The following is a 24,599-nucleotide window of genomic DNA, read 5'->3' as shown; positions in this document are numbered from 1 at the left end:
CTCCAGCCACAGCTCCTCACCCTCCTCTCCAGCTGCAGCTCCCCCCCCCCCTTCTCCTCATCCTCCTCCTCTTGCGCAACCACAATGTACGGCTTTTGCCCTCTCTTCTCCCCCTTCCCCTCCCTTTGCTCTTTCTTCCATGCTCAGATCTACACCAGCTTGTCATACCTTTCCTGCTCTGTTATGTGTTATGCTATGCACAGCTTCTCTGCTGTTAAGTGTTGTTGATACCTCTCTTATAGTAGTTGGCCAGCTGCTTAGTGGATGGATTAGAATGATGGCTACTAATGCATATGTGCTCACTGGTGAATTAGAATCAAGGTATGTATGTCCATCAGGTTCAGTGTCTGTCTAAAGCGTCGCCTTGCTTTACGCTTTAGTGCTTAAGCAGTGAGGCGTCCCCGCAGCGCCTCACTTCGCTTTACTGCTTTAAAAACATTGGAGACAATGTGATCATGCAATCTAAATAGGAGCCCCCCACTACCTGATTTTCCAGCCTCCTCGTGCGTCCACGTCACCCTGTTTTCTTGGCATCAACGAACGTGGTGTCTCGCACGTTAACACTTTCATCGTTACGTAGCTCGACTCGTTTCTTGCGCCTAGGTTATATGAAGCATTTTTTGACCTGGGCTATCGGAGTCAAGTTGTGGGCTCTATAGCTGATGCGTTGGTCCAGGGATTTTTTTTAGAATGATGAGTTAGTCCAGGTGGGAGGAACTGTATCTTTGGAAGTTCATATATGGGCTTTTGTACCTGGCTGCTTCGGATCCCCTCACAAGAAAAGAAAAAGGTTGCCTGCTTCGGTCTAGGTGGAATCGTCATCTGGCGACCGACTGAAACCGAAGCGTTGCGGCGCTGCAACACTATCATCTTCTCCAAATCGGTCTGATCAGTTTCTGAACACCACAGTTTGATTTCTCTCACCCTCTTCATCTTCAGCATCAAATCTCCGTCCAATTATTAATCTCCACAGTGACACTCTGCCTTCCCCAGACTCATGGTCTTCTCCACCAACGGATCCCACCCACTCCTTGTTCTTGATATCCTTCGATAGCTCCGCCGCCGACGCCTATCCTTAGATGGATCCACCGTCGCCGCCTATAAGGTAATCGTGTTTCCGACGCAAAGGCAAAAAAAAATGCTTCCACCAAAGGCAAAGAAATTGTCTCTCCGTGCTCTTCAAAGACCATCTCCTCTAAGTCAAAAAAGGAAAAGAAAAACTATCGCTCTGAGCAACAATCCCTATGTGCATACAATCTTCTTTCCAAATATAATAGTCGTTTAATTGACCCCTCAGGCTTCCATCTCATGACAACTTGGCTATAGGAAATCATACGGCTTGTAAGTTGTCCTCGTGGCTATTGCTTCCATGAGAAATTTCTTCTTGGCTAGCACCTGAAGCATTTTAAATCCCCATTTGTTTTCTGGAAATGCATCATGATCGAAGGCTTGCAACTGTGCACAAAATATGATCGACAATGTTGTCCATGTACAATAGGATCCAACCCGTGAGAAACCCAACGTATAACCTCAAGACTCAGTTCCTATTGTACCTTTTTATATGATGTTTTACCTCCCTACTTGCTTATATTCTACCTTTTCTGTGCAGCAGCTGCATGTCACGCATTGCTTTTTGCGAATTGCAACCAGAGGCATGCGCTAGAAAATATAAGAACATGTTTATTCAGATTTCAAGTTGAATTTTTGCGAGTTCTAATTAGCACCTCACTATAGTGATTCTTTACCTTTTTTTCTCGGTTACCTTTTGCTTTGCTGATGTTTAATGATATGATGATCTTAGCAATAGCTCTTCAGGGATACTGAAGTATTCATTGTTATTCCTAATTCTGTTTTGTATCAGGCGTTAACTAATTGTGGCTATGAAGACCAGGCAACGTGGTGCCCCCTTTCTCATCTACAAAAAATGTTATAACAAAATCCATCTCCTATATATTTTCATTTTGTTAGGAAATATGCAACTTGTATTTCCAGGAGGCCATAGGCCAGTATATATACATGTACAGGTGTGTAATATGCAGAAAACCCCTTATACAATAGGGTAAATATGAAAGGTTACATGGCTACATATATAGTACTCTAACACCCCCTCAAACTTATGGTGGATTAACAACACTGAGTTTGAAGAGATAGAAACCATGCTGTGCTCTAGTCTGGGCCTTCGTCAGAAAATCTACCAACTATAACTCGGAAGGCACATACTGAAAAGCAATAACCTCATCCTGCACACCAGCATGCACATAGAAAGCATCAACACAAATATGCTTGGTGAGCTCATGCTTCACAAGATCGCACACAATGCTAATAGCAACTATACCGTCAGAAAAGAGCAGAGTAGGTGTAGTGGCAGAAACACCAAAATCCTGAAGTAACCACCATAACCAAGTCACCTCTGCCGTCAAAAGAGCCATAGCTCGCAACTCAGCCTCTGCACTCAAACGGAAAACTACGATATGTTTCTTTGTCTTCCAGGCAATGAGAGAACCACCAAGAAAAACACAGTAAGTAGAAAGTGAAAGGAGACCTGAAGGATCACTAGCCCACGTAGCATCCGAATAGGCCTGAAGCTGTAAAGAACTGGAGCGAGGAAAGAATAGACAGTGAGAGATCGTGCCCCGAAGATATCGGAGAACACGAAGAAGGTAACTATAGTGAACCGAGGTGGGAGTGGAGACAAACTGACTCAGAATATGAACCGGATAAGAGATATCCGGACGAGTGACGGCTAGATAGACCAGACTGCTAACAAGATGACGATAACGCGGCGGATCAGGCAGGGGGTCACCATCAGTATCACGGAGGTGACATTGAGCTCCATGGGAGTCTCAACAATGCGCTCGTTAATAAGAGCAGCACGAGCAAGAAGATCCTGGATATACTTTTCCTGGGATGTAAAAAAGCCATCGGAGGTAGAAGAGACTTCAATCCCAAGAAAGTAGCTAAGAGGTCCAAGATCGGACATAAGAAACTGCTCACTAAGACGGGCCTTTACAAAGGCAATATACTCGGGGTCATCACCAATGATGATCATGTCATCAACATAGAGAAGAAGAAGAGTCCGACCACGAGGAGAAAGGTGGACAAACAATGTCGGATCATGAGCACTTGCTGAAAAACGAACGGACACCGGGAGGAAGAGAAACAAGATCCCATGTACCAAGTGCGTTCAAGAGCAGCAATCTCTTCTGCCATCGCAAACTACCATTCAGGATGAACAACAGCCTCACGATAAGAAGTCGGCTCAAGAACAGCAGCACCAACGGTGGAAAATCCAAGGCGATCAACAAGCGGACGAGGACGAGGACGCAAGCCATAGGTAGGCTGAGACGAGGAGGACGACACATCCACAGAGGCATCCACATTACGTGAACGACGAATGAAATACTGAGGAAAAGATGGAAGAATACAATGAGGAATCGCCAAGGTAGAATCAGGGGGTGGAGACGAAGAAGTCACCGGAGATGAAGCTGCAGAATCCGGTGACATGCTAGGTGAGGAAACCGTGGGAGATGGTGGTGGCAAATCGGCAAGAGATGGAGAGGCAGATGTAGCAGAACGAATAGACAAAGGCTCGATGGGGGTGATAGATGTATCAGGAAAACTGAGGAAAGAGATATTCTCCACTGAAATGGTCGAGGAAGATGGGCGCGGGTAGAAGGGGCGAGACTCATCAAAAGTCACATCAAGAGAAATACACATCCGACGACCGATAGGATCCCAACAACGATAGCCCTTATGCTCATCGCTATAACCTAAGACACACTCAACAGAGTGAGCGGTCAGTTCGATGCGTTCGCGAGGGGCAAGAAGAACATAGCAAACACAACCAAACAAACGGAGCGTCGAATAATTGGGAGAACGATCAAAAAGACGCTCAAAAGGAACGCCACCTTGCAAAAGTAGTGGACGGCTGAAGATTGATGGGATAGGTGGAAGTGGAGACAGCCTCGGCCCAAAAGTGAGGCGGAAGAGAGGCAGCGATCATCATCGCACGAGCCGTCTAAAAAAGGTGACGATGCTTGCGCTCAACCACGCCATTCTGAGCATGAGCACCAGGACAAGAAAACTGAGCAAGGGTACCCTGCTCAGCAAGAAATCCACGCAACATCTTGGAGATATACTCTCTAGCAGACTCAGCAAGAAACACTCGAATAGGCGAAGAAAACTGAGTGTGAACCATGGCAGCAAAACACTTATAGATAGATAAGACCTCACTATGAGAAGACATGAAATATATCCACGTATGTCGAGAGAAATCATCTATAAAGATAATATAGTAGCTATGACATCCCTTCGAAGCAAAGGGAGCTGGACCCCAGACATCAGAGTGAACAAGGTCAAAAGGACGCTGAGACACAGTCTCGCTATGAGGATAAGGTAACTAAACATGTTTACCAAGCCGACAACCCTGACAGTCTAAAGACACACCGCCAAAGACGGATCCAAGAAGACCACGCCGAACTAAGAATGAGAGACGAGAGCCACATAAGTGACCAAGGCGATGAAGCCACTGCTGAAAAGATTGGTAGACAAGGCAACAGAGGTGGAGAGACTGGCTCCGGTGGCAGCGGATGGAAGGTGAAGCCAGTCAAGCTTCCAGAGACCCTGAGAGTCATGGCGCCGGGGGCCAGCACCAAGAAGAGCACCAGTGTGATGATCCAGAACTGAACATGAGTCAAAGTCAAGATTGACCCTGCAACCAGAGTCAAAAATCTGACCACCAGAAATGAGCCGCATGGTAAGCCGGGGAACATGAGCAACATCGGGAACATGAAAAGATGCAGAGCTAAGAGTGCCATCAGCAGTAAGAACATGAACAGGAGAATCGAGAGGCCGAGTAGATGACAGAGTTGATGAATCATGAGTCATGAAAAGATGCTCCAGTATCAAGAATCCATGGGGATGTACCTGCTTGTGTAGAAGGTGGTCTCACAATGCCAGAAGAGTCCGTAGCAGAACCAACAGACCCTGTCGATGAAGAACCAGAAGATGGAGCTATCAGGCATCGAAATTGCACAATCTCCTGCTCAGTCAGGGGCGCAACTGAAGATGTCGATGTAGATGCACCCGACAACAGAGAGTCGGAGGCAATCAGGAAGGCGCGAAGGCGCGCAATCTCCGCCTCGGTGAAGTACACAGCTGAAGTAGACGACGTAATGGCACCGGGAGAGAAGCGGCCACCACCACCTATGGTGATGGATAAGTCTATGTACTATGGTCCTTGTGGGGCTGCAGCACATAGTCCTTTGTGGGGCTGCAGCACATGGTCCTTGTGGCTGTTAGGATAGAATCCTTGACCATCAAGGACTGGCAGTTAGGATAGCATCTTGGACTAGCATCTTAGCAGCATCTTAGACTAGCATCTTAGCATATGCTTGGCTGGCTAGCAGCCTATAAATATGTATCCCCAACCCCTCAGGTTGGCATGGCATTGTGTGAGAAATAAACCAACGAAAATTGTCCCAACTCTCCTAGTGTCATCCACAACTATCAATGCTCAGGCTGAAAGGTCTAACAAGTGGAATCAGAGCCTCGTTATCTTGCACCCTGAGCATTTCCTGCTCACCTCTCTCACCGGGAGTTGAGCAGCCTAAGCCGGTAGCAGCTGCTGCTCCGACTGCCCCTAGTTACCTCCCTCCCTCCGGACTGTCGAGCAACAGCTCGTCAGCAACAGCCTCCTCTTCACGCAACAGCCCCCCTGCAGCGAGCCATGTCTGCAGGTCGCTCTCAGCACACGGCTACCTCGAGCATACGGCGCCGGCAGGAGGCCGAGCGCGCCGTGGCAGAGGAGCGTGAGCGAGCAGCTGTAGCAGCAGCTGCTGCGGCAGCAAGGGTGTCAAGGCTTGCTGCAGCGGAGCTGGCAGCAGCCAGAGCGGAGGTAGAAGCAGCCAGGGCGGAGGTAGAAGCAGCAGCAGCGGAGGCAGCACGTGAGGCTACAGCGGGTGCCAAGGCACTCCGCGTCGGCTCCGGCAGCTCCAACGGCTCCGCGCCTGCGGACGACGGTGCCGACGCAGACCGTGCCAAAGTGGCGCAAGAGCGGACAGCGCAGTGGGCAGCCGAGCACGCCCGCGCTCCAGGTGCAGGTGCGCACGGCGACGGCGGCTGCAACGACCAGGACCGCGGCCTCTACGAGGTCCGACTGTGGTCAGGGATGTTGGTCCCAATGTTGGGTGGCCTACCCTCACTAAAACCAACTACGTCGAGTGGGCCGCGATCATGAAGATCAGGCTCCAGGTGCGGCGGTTGTGGGAGGCAGTCCAGGACAGCAAGGTCGACCACCAAGAAGATCGACGGGCGCTGGACGCCCTCATCGCCGCAGTCCCGCCCGAGATGCAGTTCTCGCTTTCCAACAAGCGGACTGCCAAGGAGGCCTGGGACGCCATCGCCGCGGCACGCATCGGCAGCGACCGTGCTCGCAAGTCCACACTGCAGGCACTTCGTAAGGAGTGGGAGAGCCTGGCTTTCAAGCCAGGTGAGGACGTTGATGATTTTGCTCTCCGTCTCAACACTCTACTGCAGAAGATGGTGAAGTTCGGCGATGCCACCTACACCGAGGAGAGAGCTGTCGAGAAGCTTTTCCGGTGCATTCCCGAGAAGTACAAGCAGATGGCTCGCTCGATCGAGTCTTTGCTGGACCTCTCCACGATGACGATCGAGGAGGCGATAGGTCGCCTCAAGGTCGTCGACACTGACGAGCCACAGCCTCCCTCGGGGCCCATCACCACCGGCGGGAAGCTGCTCCTAACTCGGGAGCAGTGGGATGCCAGCCTTGGTGACAAGAAGAAGGGGGAGCCTTCTTCCACGACGGGCGGCCGCAAGCGCGGCAAGCAGCGCAAGGCGCGAAGGGGCGGCAAGGCACAAGGACGTGCCGAAGGTGACGCCCGCGAAGGCGCCAAGGACGGCGTCGCTGGCAAGCCCAAGCCGGCACAGGACAACAGCTGCCACAACTGTGGCCGGCTTGGCCATTGGGCCAATGAGTGTCGCCAACCACGACAAGGCCAGGCTCACGTCGCACAGGCGGTGGAGGAGGAGACGGCTCTGTTCATGGCGCATGCAAGCATCGAGCTACCTTCAGCGACACCAGTCGCAAAGGCTCCCCTCCACCTCGACGAGCCAAAAGCACACGCTCTTCTCGGCGATGGCTCCGGGAAGGACAAGACTGCGGGGTGGTGCCTCGATACCGGCGCCATCCACCACATGACCGGTCGAAGGGAATTCTTCGCCGAGCTCGACTCCGACGCGCGAGGCTCCGTCAAGTTTGGGGATGCCTCAGCTGTGGAAATTAAGGGCGTCGGCTCCGTCATCTTCACCACCAAGACGGGAGAGCACCGGCTGCTCACCGGTGTCTACTACATCCCCGCGCTAAGGAACTCCATCATCAGCTTGGGACAGCTGGATGAGAACGGCTCACGCGTGCTGATTGAGCATGGGGTCCTACGCATCTGGGATCGCCAGCGTCGCCTTCTCGCCAAGGTACCCAGAGGCGGAAATCAACTCTATGTCCGTGATGTGCAGGTGGCACAACCGGTCTGTCTCGCTGTCCGTCGGGACGACGAGGCGTGGCAATGGCATGAGCGCTTTGGGCACCTTCATTTTGAGGCCCTGAAGCGTCTAAGTGCCAAGGAGATGGTGCGAGGCCTACCATGCCTCGACCATGTGGAGCAGTTCTGCGACATTTGTGTGCTGACGAAGCAGAAACGACTCCCCTTTCCCCAGCAGGCGAGTTTTCGGGCCAAGGAGAGGCTGGAGCTCGTGCACGGAGATCTATGCGGCCCGGTGACGCCAGCCACACCAGGAGGTCGACGCTACTTCCTGCTGCTCGTCGACGACCTCTCTCGCTACATGTGGGTGATGGTCCTCGGCAGTAAGGGAGAGGCGCCGGACGCCATCAGGCGTGCGCAGGTTGCTGTGGAGGCGGAGAGCGGCCGCAAACTGCGCGTGTTGCGCACTGACAACGGTGGCGAATTCACGGCGGCTGAATTCGCGTCGTACTGCGCTGATGAGGGCATCCAGCGCCACTACTCCGCGCCGTACAGCCCGCAGCAAAACGGCGTCGTCGAGCGGCGCAACCAGACGGTTGTGGGGATGGCTCGGGCTCTCCTCAAGCAGAGAGGGATGCCGGCTGTTTTCTGGGGAGAGGCGGTGCTAACGGCCGTCTACATCCTCAACCGCTCGCCTACTAAGGCACTCAACGGCAGGACGCCGTACGAGGCCTGGCATGGGCGGAAGCCGGCGGTCTCTCACTTGCGGGTCTTTGGCTGCCTTGCGTTCGCCAAAGAGCTCGGCCACATCGGCAAGCTCGACGACAGGAGTACTCCGGGAGTCTTCATCGGCTATGCGGAGGGCTCAAAGGCCTACCGCATCCTCGACCCAAAGACACAGCGTGTGCGCACGGCGCGAGACGTCGTGTTCAACGAAGGGCGAGGGTGGAAATGGGACAAGGCGGTGGACGACGGCTCGAAGCCGACGTATGACGACTTCATTGTCGAGTACGTCCACTTCAAGGAAGCTGGGGGAGCAAGCAGCTCCTCTTCGCCGAGCACGTCTACCCCAGCCCCCAAAACTACATCGACTCCGGTGCCTGCTACGCCGACGGCACCACAACCGGCGACGCCGCATACTCCAGCCCCGACAGTCTCCACTCCGGGCTCGTCTTCATCAGCACCAGCTCACGCAGAGCACAACCCGATGAAGTTCGCTTCCCCGCTCACTCATGACGAGGAGCGCATCGACGCGTATCATAGCGGCGAACCGCTACGGTATCGTACGATGGATAATCTACTCGGCGACCAGCCGGTGCCGGGACTGGTGCCACGCGACCTGGAGGCACAGCTACAACTCGCGTGTGAGGACGGCGAACCTCGGTCTTTTGCAGAGGCGAGAAAGACGCGGCATGGCACGCCGCGATGCAGTTGGAGATGGATGCGGTCGAGCAGAACCGCACCTGGGAGCTCGCTGACCTCCCTCGTGGTCACCGCGCAATCACCCTTAAGTGGGTGTTCAAGCTGAAGAGGGATGGAGCCGGCGCCATCATCAAGCACAAGGCTCGCTTGGTGGCTCGAGGCTTCTTGCAGCAGGAAGGAGTCGACTTCGACGACGCTTTCGCTCCCGTGGCACGGATGGAGTCCGTGCGACTTCTCCTTGCGCTAGCTGCCTAGGAGGGTTGGCGTGTCCATCACATGGATGTCAAGTCGGCATTCCTCAACGGCGACTTGAAGGAGGAAGTCTATGTGCATCAACCACCGGGATTTGCGATCCCTGGCCAGGAGGGCAAGGTACTCCGCCTGCGTAAGGCCCTCTACGGCCTACGGCAGGCACCTAGGGCGTGGAACGCCAAGCTGGACTCCACGCTAAAGAAGATGGGCTTCGAGCAAAGCCCGCATGAGGCGGCCGTCTACCGACGGGGCAGCGGAGGAAATGCCCTGCTGGTGGGCGTCTATGTTGACGACTTGGTGATCACCGGCATCAAAGATGCAGAGGTGGCGGCGTTCAAGGAAGACATGAAGGCCACCTTCCAGATGAGTGATCTGGGGCTCCTCTCCTATCTAGGGATCGAGGTGCACCAGGATCACTCCGGGACCGCGCTTCGACAGTCCGCCTACGCCAAGCGCATCGTTGAGCTAGCTGGGCTCACCGACTGCCACCCAGCTCTCACTCCGATGGAGGAGAGGCTGAAACTGAGCCGCGACAGCACGACGGAGGAAGTGGGCGCTACGCAGTACCGACGCCTTGTGGGGAGCCTTCGCTACCTTGCTCACACACGGCCGGACTTGGCATTCTCCGTCGGCTATGTCAGTCGGTTCATGGAGCGACCGACGTCGGAGCACCAGCAGGCAGTGAAGAGGATCGTCCGCTACGTGGCAGGGACCCTCGACCACGGCCTCCACTACCCTAGGTGTCCGGGGGCGGCACACTTCGTCGGGTACAGCGACAGCAACCACGCCGGCGACATCGACACCAGCAAGAGCACGAGCGGGATCCTCTTCTTCCTCGGCAAGTGTCTCGTGAGCTGGCAATCGGTCAAGCAGCAGGTGGTGGCCCTGTCCAGCTGTGAGGCTGAGTATATAGCGGCCTCCACCGCCTGCACTCAGGCGCTCTGGCTCGCTCGACTGCTTGGTGATCTCCTCGTCCGAGACACCAGAACGGTGCAGCTCCTGGTGGACAGCAAGTCCGCCCTGGCTCTGGCAAAGAACCCCGTTTTCCACGAACGGAGCAAGCACATCCGATTGAGGTATCACTTCATCCGCAGCTGCTTGGAAGAAGGGAGCATCGAGGCGAGCTACATCAACACCACGGACCAGCTCGCAGACCTGCTCACCAAGCCTCTTGGGAGGATCAAGTTCCTCGAACTCTGCTCCAGGATTGGGATGATTCGACTCTCCCACAAGACGACATACAAGACTTAGGGGGAGAATGATGGATAAGTCTATGTACTATGGTCTGTAGATGTTAATCATGTTGCTCATGTAGGATTAGGAAAGAAAGCCAAACCGAGTCCTAGTAGTATTAGGATTCCTAGTCCTAGTCTATTTCCATAGTCCCTTGTGGACGTGTATAAAAGACACCCTAGGGGTGTTGATTGTAACATCAGAAAAACGAAAAGCAATACAAAGCAAAGGCTCGACACGGGCCTTTAGCCATCAAATCCATCGATCGGTTTTATTCGTGTCGCTAGTTACGCAAGTTCCGTCAAGTAGCCGGCCGAAGCAAGAATCGCGTAGGCACGCCTGTACAGCTGCATACGCACGTTCAAAAGCCAACAATTGGTATCAGAGCCTCGACGATCTACGATCTACGATGACGGACAACGACGCTGAGTCGGTCGAGTCCGGCAGCGGCGATGCCAAGGCGAACAAGAACGGCGACAAGGTGAAGAAGGGCGTCAAGTCAGCAACCAATGATGGAGGAACGAGCGGCGCCAACGTTCAGGCGCATCGCAACATCCCCATCCAGTACCCGATGCTCACCGACGCCAACTACGGCGTGTGGGCGGTGAAGATGAAGATTATTCTTCGATCCCTTCGAGTGTGGGAGGCCATCACGGACGACGACGTCGACACGGAGCGCGACGAAGGTGCCATGGCCGCCATAGCCCAGTCTGTGCCGGATTCTGTGCTGATGACATTGGCGGAGTTCGAGACGGCAAGAGAGGCGTGGAACACACTCAAGGAGATGAGGATCGGAGAAGATCGCGTCACCAAGGCTCGGGCACAAGTGCTGAAGCGCCAATTTCACAAGTTGCAGATGGAGGAAACTGAATCGGTGAACGACTATGCCATGTGTTTTACTACTTTGGTGGGAGAGATCCGCGCGCTTGGTGCAAAGCTCGATGAGACCGAGATCGTGGAGAAGTTTTTCAGTTCAGTCACTGATAAATTCACGTACATCATCGGCACGCTCGAGCAGCTTTACGACATCGACGACATGACCATAACGGAGGCGATCGGACGATTGCGGACATGGGAAGAGAATGCTCGTGGCTGTCGGAAAGGCAAAGGAGGAGGTAGTGACCAACTCATGTACTCGCGCACAGATTGGGAGGCCCCAAGTAGCAAAGGAAGGCGTGACGGTGGCGAAGGCTCAAGCAACACGAAGGGCGATGGACAAACCGGAAAAGGCAAAGGAAAAGGCAAACCACAAGGTCGTGGTAAGGCGGGACAATCTAAAGAGCAGAAACCACGGAACTTGGACTTGTCCGAGGTCAAGTGCTATAACTGCAATAAGATGGGTCACTTTGCGAAGGATTGTCCAAAGCCTAACAAGCGGGAGATCAAGGCAAATTTGGCAAAGCAGGAAGACGAAGGTCCAGGTCTTCTGATGGCCGAAGTTTGTGATCTCGCTGAAACGGTGGTTGTGAAACCAAGCCGGAAGGTGCTACTTCATGAGGAAAAAGTGACACCAAAGTTATCCGGTGATCAGAACGTGTCGTGGTATCTCGACACGGGTGCCAGTAACCACATGACGGGGTGCAAGGAGAAATTCCTCGAGCTGGAATACGATGTTGAAGGCTCGGTCAAGTTCGGTGATGGTTCAGCTGTGGAGATTTGCGGGCAAGGATCTGTCCTCTTTGAGGGTCTCACAGGCGAACATCGCATACTCACCGGAGTGTACTACATCCCACGGCTGCGCAACAACATCATCTCTATTGGGAAGCTTGACGAGAATGGATGCAAGGTGAATATAGAGAGCGGAGTGATGACGATCTTCGACAACCTCCGAAACGTGCTAGCTCGTGTTAATCGCTCACGGAATAGGCTCTATATCCTCAACCTTGATCAATCTCAACCGGAGTGTTGGCTTGCCAAGAGTGATGATGATTCGTGGTTATGGCATGCTAGATTTGGACACGTTAACTTCTACGCCTTGAAGAAGATGTCAAAGATGCAGATGGTATCCGGGATGCCAGTTATCGACCATGTTGATCGAGTATGTGACGGGTGCTTGGTTGGAAAACAGCACCGCAGGCCATTCCCTGCTCAGTCTACCTATCGTGCAAGTGATGCACTCGAGCTGCTCCATGGTGATCTATGTGGCCCTATCACCCCGGCAACTCACGCTGGAAAGAAGTATTTCTTCCTTGTGGTAGACGACTACTCGAGATATATGTGGGTCATTCTCCTACGATCTAAAGATGAGGCGTTTGAAGCGTTCAAGAAATTAAAGGCTGCAACAGAGATGGAACACAAGCTGAAGGTTCGCGCTCTACGGACAGATCGCGGCGGAGAGTTTACGTCGAATGAGTTCAACGACTACTGCGAGAAGATTGGCATAAAGAGGTTCCTCACGGCACCTTACACGCCGCAGCAGAATGGGGTCGTTGAAAGGCGCAATCGAACCGTCGTTGACATGGCAAGGAGTTTACTCAAGAGCAAGAACCTGTCGGGGACTTTTTGGGGAGAAGCTGTCTCGACGGCGGTCTATCTTCTCAACCGGGCTCCAACGAAGGCGGTGATCGGCAAGACTCTGTATGAAGCAATTTACGGACGTAAGCCGAATGTGTCTCTTCTACGGACATTCGGGTGCGTGGCACATGTGAAGACGGCGGAGCCGCACCTCTCAAAGCTTGCCGATCGTAGCACCAAGATGGTGTTCATCGGATACGAGAGCAGTTCTGGCACCAAGGCATACCGTTTCTACGATCCACAAACCAAGCGTCTACGGATTTCACGCGACGTCGTGTTTGAAGAAAACCAAGCGTGGAATTGGAGCGCCGCAGCCACCGATGCTCCAAACAGTAACATATTTGCAGTTGAATTTCCAACTAATGATGATGCAGGGGAGGATGTCCAGGTGGTTGGCAAGACGCCCAACCAAGGTGACCACAATGGTAGTCATCATCATGGTGCCGACACCGACGACGACGCGCATAGGTCGCCAGGAGATAGCGACAACGCCGCGCACGACACAGGCGGAGATCTCGACGACAACATCGACAACGAGGCGCATAGTGACGACGACAATCAAGATGATGGTCACGGTCATGACGACTACGCCGACGACACGGATGTCGATGACACACCAAGGTCTCAGCCGTCTTCCTCAAGTGCATCAACACCGACACAATTTGTGTCGCCTCCTTCGCAAGCCACAACGGACTCCTCAGGGCCTCGTCGCTACAAGACCCTCAAGAAAGTCTACAAGTACACAAAGTCAGTTACGCTCGAATACTCCGGACTATGTCTTTTCGGAGTTGAGGAGCCGGCGAACTTCGTAGAGGCGAGAAAAAGTCCTAGCTGGACGCACGCCATGGATGAGGAGATGAAGGCAATTGAGAGCAATGACACGTGGACCTTGGTAACCCGTCCTCCAGACCAAAAGGCGATAGGTTTGAAGTGGGTTTACAAGTTAAAGAAAGACACACAAGGTGCCATGGTGAAGTACAAGGCAAGACTCGTTGCAAAGGGCTACGTACAACGTCAAGGAGTTGACTATAATGAGGTGTTTGCACCGGTTGCTCGACTCGAGACGGTGAGAGTGCTCCTAGCTTTGGCAGCACAAGAGGATTGGAAGGTTCATCATATGGATGTTAAATCCGCTTTCCTCAACGGCGATCTCACAGAAGAAGTGTACGTGGAACAACCCCTCGGCTACGAGAAGAAAGGCGAAGAAGGGAAAGTTTACAAGCTCAAGAAGGCACTTTACGGGTTGAAGCAAGCGCCAAGAGCTTGGAACTCAAAGTTAGACCGAAGTCTGGTCTCGCTCGGGTTCAAGAGATGTCCCCTCGAGCACGCAGTCTATACAAAGAACTCCAAAGGCTCAAACCTGCTAGTTGGAGTTTATGTCGACGATCTGATTATCACCGGAGATAGCGTACAAGAAATTGAACGTTTCAAGGCGAAAATGAAGAACAAGTTTAGCATGAGTGATCTGGGATTACTCAGCTATTACTTGGGCATCGAAGTGAAGCAAAGCTCCGGAGAGATTTCCCTATGTCAATCGGCTTACGCGGTCAAGTTATTGGACAAGTGTGGCATGTCAGATTGCTACGCAACACAAGTTTCAATGGACCAACGTCACAAGTTGAGCAAGCGTAGCTCAAATCCGCCGGTGGACACCACAATGTATCGAAGCGTTGTGGGCAGCCTAAGATATTTGGTGCATACCCGACCTGACTTGGCTTATTCAGTCGGGATCGTGAGTCGTTTCATGGAGAATCCGACAACCGAGCACATGAGCGCGGTCAATCAAATCTTGCGCTATGTGAAAGGCACCATTAATCGTGGTTGCACGTACAGAAAGGGAAAGGAAGGATTGATCCTTCGTGGATATTCAGATAGCGACATGGCAGGTGATGTTGATGACCGAAAGAGCACAACGGGCATGGTTTTCTACCTTGGCCCGAATCCGATTAGCTGGAATTCTCAGAAGCAAAAGGTGGTGGCACTGTCTTCATGCGAGGCAGAATACATAGCGGCAAGCACGGCGGCTTGTCAAGCAGTGTGGCTGAGAAGACTCCTAGCTATTCTTGCAAAGCGGGAGGTGCAGAAGGTGTCACTGAAGATCGATAACCAAGCTGCAATCTCGTTGTGCAAAAATCCGGTTCATCACGAAAGGAGCAAGCACATAGATACCCGGTTCCACCATATCCGGGAGTGCATTGAAGAAGGGTTGATCGAGGTTCAACATGTGAACACGAAAGACCAACTTGCCGATATTTTCACCAAGTCCCTCGGTCGACAGAAGTTCATCGAGATGAGGAGGAAAGTCGGAGTGCAAGAAGTGAAGTCAAGCAACAAGATTAAGGAGGTGAATGTAGATGTTAATCATGTTGCTCATGTAGGATTAGGAAAGAAAGCCAAACCGAGTCCTAGTAGTATTAGGATTCCTAGTCCTAGTCTATTTCCATAGTCCCTTGTGGACGTGTATAAAAGACACCCTAGGGGTGTTGATTGTAACATCAGAAAAACGAAAAGCAATACAAAGCAAAGGCTCGACACGGGCCTTTAGCCATCAAATCCATCGATCAGTTTTATTCGTGTCGCTAGTTACGCAAGTTCCGTCAAGTAGCCGGCCGAAGCAAGAATCGCGTAGGCACGCCTGTACAGCTGCATACGCACGTTCAAAAGCCAACATGGTCCTTGTGGGGCTGCAGCACATAGTCCTTTGTGGGGCTGCAGCACATGGTCCTTGTGGCTGTTAGGATAGAATCCTTGACCATCAAGGACTGGCAGTTAGGATAGCATCTTGGACTAGCATCTTAGCAGCATCTTAGACTAGCATCTTAGACTAGCATCTTAGCATATGCTTGGCTGGCTAGCAGCCTATAAATATGTATCCCCAACCCCTCAGGTTGGCATGGCATTGTGTGAGAAATAAACCAACGAAAATTGTCCCAACTCTCCTAGTGTCATCCACAACTATCAATGCTCAGGCTGAAAGGTCTAACATATGGAAGCCGCTAAGTGTGACGATGTAGCATGACCAGTATCGTCTGCAAAGGCCGGTGGTGAAGACGAGGCCGTATGCAGACAAGCACCAAGCACCAAGGGTAGACGCGTGTGCGAAGCACAGTCGATGGAGTCATGTGCACCAGTACAACCGATGGAAGTCGCGAGAGGTGTCGGGGAAGAGCGACAATCATCATATGTGGAGCTCGCAGGAGGAGCAGCAGTAAAACTACCACCACAGCCTGCGAAAGACACCGAAAGGGACGGCGAACAAACGAACGAGCATCAAGCGTCGAGGAACGACCCAGATGCGAGACAGGAGCAGCAGGAGTCACCGGGCAGCAAGGGACATGCAGACCCGAGGGAAACATCTCTCTCTTTTCTTTTTCTTTTTTTTTACGGTACATGGGCTAGACCAAGCAACTATCACGTGATAGCAGCAGCAGCAACAGAGAGGGCCGGTGAAGAGATCAAGCGACAGCAGAAACAGCAGAATCCGGCGAGACGACAGTGGAATCCGGCGAGGCAACGGCGGAATCCAGCGTGGATGGCAAGGTGACGGGAGCTGGCGAGATCCGGCAAGGATGAGGGCTGCCGACGGGCTCCGGCGTGTGCGGCGGACTGCAGGCGATGCGGCTGACTGGATTTGGCGTGGAGGCACGAAGCTTGAAGTCCGGCGAGCACGAGGGCTGCCAACAGGCTCCGGCGTGGGCGGCGAGCTGCAGGCGGTGCGGCGGACAAGATCCGGCGTGGAGGCACGAAGCTTGAGCGAGAACCAACGGGACTCGGGAGAGATCGAGCAAGATCCAGCAGGACTCGGGAGCAGCAGTAGGAGCGGTCACGGCGGCCTTCAACGGGGAACAAACGGGAACAGCACGGCGTTGACTGGACCGGGGAGGCTGGCGACGACAGGATCCCACAATGACTGGATCGGGGAGAGGAGGAGCCGGCCTAGTCCTGCGATAGACACGACAGAAGGGTGGCGACGAGCGACGGCCACGGAGGAGAGTGGTGGCACGGAGCGGATCAACAGCACGAGTTGCGACGTGCAAAAAATTGACCTAACTCTAATACCATGTTAGGAAATATGCAACTTGTATTTCCAGGAGGCCATAGGCATATACATGTACAGGTGTGTAATATGCAGAAAACCCCCTATACAATAGGGTAAATACGAAAGGTTACATGGCTACATATATAGTACTCTTAACACATTTCACCTTTTACCTCCAGAAACTACTATAATTTTATCATACAATATATATTTGTACAACAAATAAATTTGAATCACTTATACTCCCTCCGTACCTAAATATAAGTCTTTTAAGATATTTCACTAGGTGCCTACATACGAAGCAAAATGAATGAATCTATACTCTAAAGTATGTCTATATACATCCGTATGTAGTCCATTAGTGAAAACTCTAGAAAGACTTATATTTAGGAACGGAGGGAGTATATGAAATCTATCATATGGTCGATTATTATCACCTCTATATGAAGTCTACCATATTACTGATTCAAATCGGTATCTTCTTGGATGTTACTCAAAAAATTCACAACAAATTCCTACCACGGCGCACGGAGTATCACCCAGTTCCATTAATACTTGATGCCAAGATTGTCGGTCATAGGCCCTACAGACTTCCACGTCATCAGAAGGATGCAATGGAAGCTATTATTTAGGAGATGATTAAATCAGAAATCTTGAGGGACAGTGCCAGTCACTACTCCTAACCTGCTATCTCGGTACAAGAAGATTTAAACTGGAGATTGTGCACTGATGTAGAGAACTGAATGCACAAACTGTCAAAAATTAAGTGCCCCATCACGGTAATTGAAGATATATTGGATGAATGCAAGGGGACACTACATTTCCAAAAGCAGACATCAACAAATAAGAATGAAAGAAAATAGCATAGAGAAAGCTGCATTCAACACACACTGCGGCCATTATGAATATTTGGTTATGGCTTTTGGGCTCACCAATGCCCCTACAACTTTTCAAATGCTTATGAACACAGTGTTGACTCCATAGCTCAAAAAAGTTGCCCTGGTTTTCTTTGATGATATATTGGTTTACAGTAAGAACCCTGAAGGAACACTTGGTGTGCACTTAAGCAGATCTTAGATCTTTGAGACACTTCGCTCCAACAACCTAGTTGCAAGACTGAACAAATGCATATTTGGACAAACTCAAGTGGAATATCTTGGTCACATTATCAGAGGAGATGGGAGTGGTAACAAATCCTTTACAAATTGAAGCCATTTTCAAATGGCCATAGCCTAAAAATACTGGGGCCAGGGTTTTCTACTTTGTTTACTTATGACAAAGAATCATTAGCAATTATTGAGGCGCTAAAGCAGGGACATATCAATGGAGCCTAAAGTACATCCAACACAATAAGGTGCGGGACTATGGCGATCTCTGGTTGTGTCCACGTAGGATTTGTACAGTAACGTTGGAAAAAAAACGTAAACGTCTCCGTTGCTGCCAAGCATGCGCTGGGTGTTGGCTTCCTTGGTAATATCTGCCCAGATACAACCTCCCTGGCTCGGAACACGATTCCTTTTTCCTTTGCTCGCAGGCAACCTCTTCGTCTCTTCTCAGCTGCCACGTCCCCTCGCCCACGCTGGCCTCGAGCTCGCCGCGAAAGAGGCACCCGCGCCGCCGGCCAAGTTGCAACTGGAGGAGAGGAGGGGAAGCATCCGCGCCAGGAGGAGGTCCTTCCCGAAGCCCACATCCTTGACGTCGACCTTGCCCACACGGCAGATCGCCGCTGCTTGCTGAGGTCGGTTAGGTCGAGTTCGCTTCCCCGCTCACTCATGACAAGGAGCGCATCGACGCGTATCATGGAGGCGAAACGTTGCGGTATCGTATGATGGAAAATCTACTCGGTGACCAGCCGGTGCCGGGACTGGAGCCACGCGACCTGGAGGCGGAGCTACAACTCGCGTGTGAGGACGGCGAACCTCGGTCCTTTGCAGAGGCCGAGAGAGACGCGGCATGGCGCCCGCGATGCAATTGGAGATGGATGCGGTCGAGCAGAACTGCACATGGGAGCTCGCTGACCTCCCTCGTGGTCACGGCGCGATCACCCTTAAGTGGTTGTTCAAGCTAAAGAGGGATGAAGTCGGCGCCATCGTCAAGCACAAGGCTCGCTTGGTGGCCCGAGCCTTCTTGCAGCAGGAAGGAGTCGACTTCGACGACGTTTTCGCTCTCGTGGCACGAATGGAGTCCATGCGACTTCTCCTTGCACTAGCTGCCCAGGAGGGCTGGCGTGTCCATCACATGCATGTCAAGTCGGCGTTCCTCAACGGCGACTTAAAGGAGGAAGTCTATATGCATCACCCGCCGGGATTTGCGATCCCCGGCCAGGAGGGCAAGGTACTCCGCCTGCGTAAGGCTCTCTATGGCGGCAGGCGCCTAGGGCGTGGAACGCCAAGCTAGACACCACGCTAAAGAAGATGGGCTTCAAGCAAAGCACGCATGAGGCGGCCGTCTACTGACGGGGCAGTGGAGGAAATGCCCTGCTGGTGGGCGTCTATGTTGACGACTTGTGATCACCGGCATCAAAGATGCAGAGGTGGCGGCGTTCAAGGAAGAAATGAAGGCCACCTTCCAAATGAGTGATCTGGGGCTCCTCTCCTTCTATCTAGGGATCGAGGTGCACCAGAATCACTCCGGGATCGCCCTTCGACAGTCCACCTACGCCAAGCGCATCGTTGAGCTAGCTGGGCTCACCGACTGCCACCCAGCTCTCACTCCGATGGAGGAGAGGCTGAAACTGAGCCGCGACAGCACGACAGAGGAAGTGGACGCTACGCAGTACCGACGCCTTGTGGGGAGCCTTCGCTACCTCGCCCACACACGGGCGGACTTGGCATTCTCCGTCGGCTACGTTAGTCGGTTCATGGAGCGACCGAGGACGGAGCACCAGCAGGCAGTGAAGAGGATCATCCGCTACGTGTCGGGGACCCTCGACCACGGCCTCCACTATCCTAGGTGTCCGGGGGTGGCACACTTCATCAGGTACAGCGACAGCGACCACGCCTGCGACATGAACACCAGCAAGAGCACGACCGGGATCCTCTTCTTCCTCGGCAAGTGTCTCGTGAACTGGCAGTCGATCAAGCAGCAGTTGGTGGCCCTGTCCAGCTGCGAGGCCGAGTACATAGCGGCCTCCACCGCCTGCACTCAGGCGCTCTGACTTGCTCAACTGCTTGGTGATCTCCTCGTCCGAGACACCAGAACGGTGCAGCTCATGGTGGACAGCAAGTCCAACCTGGCCCTGGCAAAGAACCCTGTTTTCCACGAATGGAGCAAGCACATCCAACTGAGGTATCACTTCATCCGAAGCTGTTTGGATGAAGGGAGCACGAGGCGAGCTACATCAACACCACGGACCAGCTCGCAGGCCTGCTCACCAATCCTCTTGGGAGGATCAAGTTCCTCGAACTCTGCTCCAGGATCGAGATGGTTCGACTCTCCCACAAGACGATGCACAAGACTTAGGGGGAGAATGATGGATAAGTCTCTGTACTAAGGTCTTTGTGGAGCTGCAGCACATGGTCCTTGTGTCCTTGTGGCTGTTAGGATAGCATCCTTGACTACCAAGGACTGGCAGTTAGGATAGCATCTTAGACTAGCATCTTAGTATATGCTTGGCTGGCTAGCAGCCTATAAATATGTATCCCCAACCCCTTAGGTTGGCATGGCATTGTGTGCCAAATAAGCAACGAAAATTGCCCCAGCTCTCCCAGTGTCATCCACAACTATCAATGCTCAGGCTGAAACAACTAACATTATTTGAAGTCTTGTGTAATATACATATGCCCCTTGGGCCTTGAATAGAGATAAGTTGCTCTCCTAACAAGAAGAAGATGCTAGTGACATCGATCCTCAGTCGGATGGCAGCCAAGCCCCAAGACGTCGTTGTTTAGTTTCCGGTACGCTCCACTGAGCTATTCACTTGCTCCCTCTACTTTTCATTTGCGTTATGCTATCTATAAGGCTATAAAGCCATGGATCTTGAGACTTTTGGGTCATTCTTGTTGTATTGGGTAAACGCCCCCGGTGCTCCTGGCTGGCCCTTTAGGTGTATCTGAAATCCATCCAAATTCCTCACAATCAACCTCTAAAATTGCTATTCCCTGCTGTTGTGAGTGTGTACTACAGAATATTTCAATCGGTCCAACACTGGAATCGACACACATGGGGCACCCCAGACACTTATGCGACTATCAAATACTTCGACTCTGAGTTAAATGCAATCCTCTTGAACATTATGATATGGAACAAAGTCTTGTTCACTGCTAGTCTACGGTATAGAAAGCAAGAAACAAGGAAATACCTCACACAGAGTCACAAGCATTGGGTAGTAGGAAAGCTCTTTTGCCTTGTCTTGGATACTGCTAATAAGATATGCCTGTCTATTCTCATCAAGGCCCTTACTTTCCACAGCATAAACATGAGGTGGTTCTTTTGGATACTACAAGTACAATGCCATAAAATGTAATGAATTAGTATTGAGACAATACATAACCATTGCTGAACAGGTAGACTTACTAAGGAGATAAAAATCCTGGGAGAAAGGTAGCGGCACAAAAATGATTCATGATGTAAATTTACAAGCATTCAGCCTTGGAATGAACTTTTGCAGTTACTCCAGAAAATAAATAACACACATGAAAGGTTGTTTGAACCAACAGGTGCTGATCCTTCAGGTTTCATCCACCTTCCGATGAACTTACAATAGCACAAATTAGAATGTTGGCTCGATGTGATGAAATGCAACCTTATTACTGGCTTACTGATTTCAAGACATTAATACAGTGAACCATTTCAGGAAAGATCTAGCATTATTCCCAAGAAGGAGCATTTTCCAAAACAGCAAGATGTATGCATGCCATCAAGAACTTTAGTAGTGCAAATGGATATGTACAAAAGCAGTTACCACTCACGTGAATAATTTTTCAAATGGCTAACCAACTTAACTCCAAGTAATTGCACAGCTATTCCTAAGCAAAAAAAAATGGACTGACAAGTAATGATGCACGCATTTAGGATATACAGCAAGGCAAATAACGAGCGAGGTTCTAAGAGAAACCAAGGAAATATAACCTATTCAAATTCACGACATAAAGAAAAACATTGCAGGTCAATCAGTTGAAGATCTGTTCCCAAAATAGAGGTACTCCCTCTGTTCCAAAGTAAGTGTCGTGGTTTTAGTTCAAATTAACAAAAAAGTTAGATGGGAGATATATCAAAATCTAGAAAGGTGGTAAGCCATACAGGTTCATACCTGGGAGGATGCTTTAATTCCAAGGAAGAGTTCCACAAACTGAAAAGGAGAAAGTGAATATTGATATACGAATAAATCTGTATAGCTATTAACACTTGAAAGCTCATGGTAGGAAAACAGAACAGCTTTTCACTTAATTTGTTCAACCCCAATCATGGACATGCTGACAATTACTGGCTATCATATCATTGAAATTAAACGACCCAAAATATTTATTACATATGTGGACAAATGTGGGCTTCTTTGTGACTCGGCATACGACGACCACAACTTTGCACGTCGCTTCCACTTTGCATTCACTAGCCACCCCATTGCCTCCCCTTCCTCCTCGCAACCTCCCGTTATTCCGTATTTTTCCTACTTACCGTTCCTTTTTCCCATTAGAAAAAACTATATTTGTCCCTTTGTGGATCGCATCCACTATGGCCTCCCAAAAACGCCCCGTCCCGGCCACCACCACTTTACCAGCACCAAGGTGGCAGCAATGTAGGTGTGGCTGGCAGTTATGTATTCGTTCAGTATCATATGCATACGAATGTATGTATCAACATGAACCTACCACTAGTGGTAGCATGGGTTGTTCGCTCAAACTAATTATTACTGGATTGATTAAGAGCAAATATCATTGATGAAACAGTTAAATTTCTACTTACAATAGTATCATCTTAAAAAAGAATTATCAAGGATTACATGAAAAGGTTATTAACAATAAACTGATAAAGCTTTTTGCGTGCACTGCACAATAAGTATAACTCTGTAAGGGGATTTTTTTTATGTGAACTGAATTTTCTCTACAGAAGCACTAGAACGATTATGGCATATACATACTAACAACTGATCAGAGGCGTCTGACTAGGTAACTAAAAACCTAGCAGTTGATCAGCACTAACGCGATAAGCACTAAACAACCTTAGAGAACTAGTAGCTTATAACTAACTAACTACGAGAGGACTAACACTATGTGCTATCATCGCCAGAGAAGAAAAAAACTAATAAGTATCTGCTAGGGTTCGGAAGCAGCAACGCGACCACCACTAACCACAGCTGACTACTTCCAGACTCAGCTGCTTCACAATCGATCAACCGCACGGGCCATGTAATTAATCGGAAATAACTGACCACTCGGAGGGATCGGATGCCGTGAGGCCGGTCTAGATGTGTGTGTGTGTGGGGGGGGGGGGGGGGGGGGGGGGGGAACCTGCTGCGAGGAGTCGTCGGCAGTGTTGGGGCGAACGTGGACGACAAGGTGGGGAGGGAAGTCGCAGTACACACGGCAGTCCTCTCCGTACACCGCCACCACCGCCTCCACCTCCAGCCTCACCTCCTCCTCGGCCTCGGCCTCCGCCGCCATTGCCTTCGGCGGTTGTCCACGCCCTAACTCTCGCCTACGGTGATGGCGGACCACGGGTCTGTCAGGATCAGAGCACCTGACGAGATGATTCAAGTGATTCTAGTGCGCAATTCAGACAGAACTCAGTGATCGGAGGGATTGAATTGCTTGGAGAAAAGGGAAAGTGCATGTGGCGCGGCCGCCCGCGGCTAGGCTTCTACCCAGATATTAATTACATGCCTCTTAGGGCTGGAAACCGTGGCTTATATAGGCCAGCAAAGAAAAGGAAAGGAACTAGATTAAACAGCAGAAATAAACGAACTCCTGTCGAAATTGATACAGCGACGCGGGCAGCTCCAGTAGCCGTCAGATGCTGGATCAACGACGTAGGGCGACTCCCGCCTGAAACGGTATCTTTCAACCATAGCCGTTGGATCATCCATCAACTCTTCACAACCAAACCGGCAAGTAGAAACAGGGGAGGCTATCGACGGAGCCTGACAGGGTCGCCTGCCCTTGTTGAGCGGCAGCTTGCCCTCAAGCTACGAACGATGGGAAAACTTTCTGGATGAAAGCCGAATCCTCCGAGGTAGCTTGCTCCACTGGAATGTTGAGCCACTTAATCAACCAACGAACCACAGGTATAGATATATCTCCTTGAACTCGTGGGACCAGTTTCCTGTCCAGAATAGCTTCAGGCTCCATCAGAACAATGCCATCAGATCCCACCAACGGCGGGTCCTTGGAGGGCGCCACCTTTTGCCCAATGTGCTTTTTAAGCTGGCTTACATGGAAGGTAGGGTGTAGCCTGCATCCTTCAGGCAGAAGCAGTTTGTAAGCATGCTGTCCCACCTTCTGCAGAATTCTAAATGGCCCATAGAATTTAGAATGCAATTTCAAATGTCTGTGCAGGCTTAGGGAAGTATGCCTGTAGGGTTGCAACTTCAGATACACCATGTCCCCTACATCAAATTCCCTCTCCTTCCTTTTCTTGTCAGCAAACCACTTCATCCTCTCTTGTGCTTTGAGCAAATTCTGCTTGATGACCTCCATTGCTAG

At 51.3% G+C, this 24,599-nt stretch overlaps 1 protein-coding gene across 2 annotated transcripts in view; it reads right to left on the bottom strand.

Moving 5' to 3' along the window:
* Positions 1 to 23,778, bottom strand: part of LOC123448484 (E3 ubiquitin-protein ligase RNF25) — a 79,707-nt gene extending 55,929 nt beyond the window's left edge. For both annotated transcript variants that reach the window (XM_045125397.1, XM_045125398.1), the window contains exons 1-3: positions 23,409 to 23,778; positions 22,211 to 22,249; positions 21,260 to 21,397 (exon numbers count right to left, since the gene is read on the bottom strand). In XM_045125397.1, the coding sequence (XP_044981332.1) occupies positions 21,260 to 21,397; positions 22,211 to 22,249; positions 23,409 to 23,561 (330 nt within the window). In that variant the 5' untranslated portion in view covers positions 23,562 to 23,778. The remainder of the gene's footprint in view (positions 1 to 21,259; positions 21,398 to 22,210; positions 22,250 to 23,408) is intronic.
* Between the last annotated feature and the right edge of the window lie 821 nt (positions 23,779 to 24,599).

The sequence above is a fragment of the Hordeum vulgare genome, chromosome 4H, assembly GCF_904849725.1.
Source record: "Hordeum vulgare subsp. vulgare chromosome 4H, MorexV3_pseudomolecules_assembly, whole genome shotgun sequence".
NCBI lineage: Eukaryota > Viridiplantae > Streptophyta > Magnoliopsida > Poales > Poaceae > Hordeum > Hordeum vulgare.
This window is presented reverse-complemented; position numbering and strand designations above follow the sequence as displayed.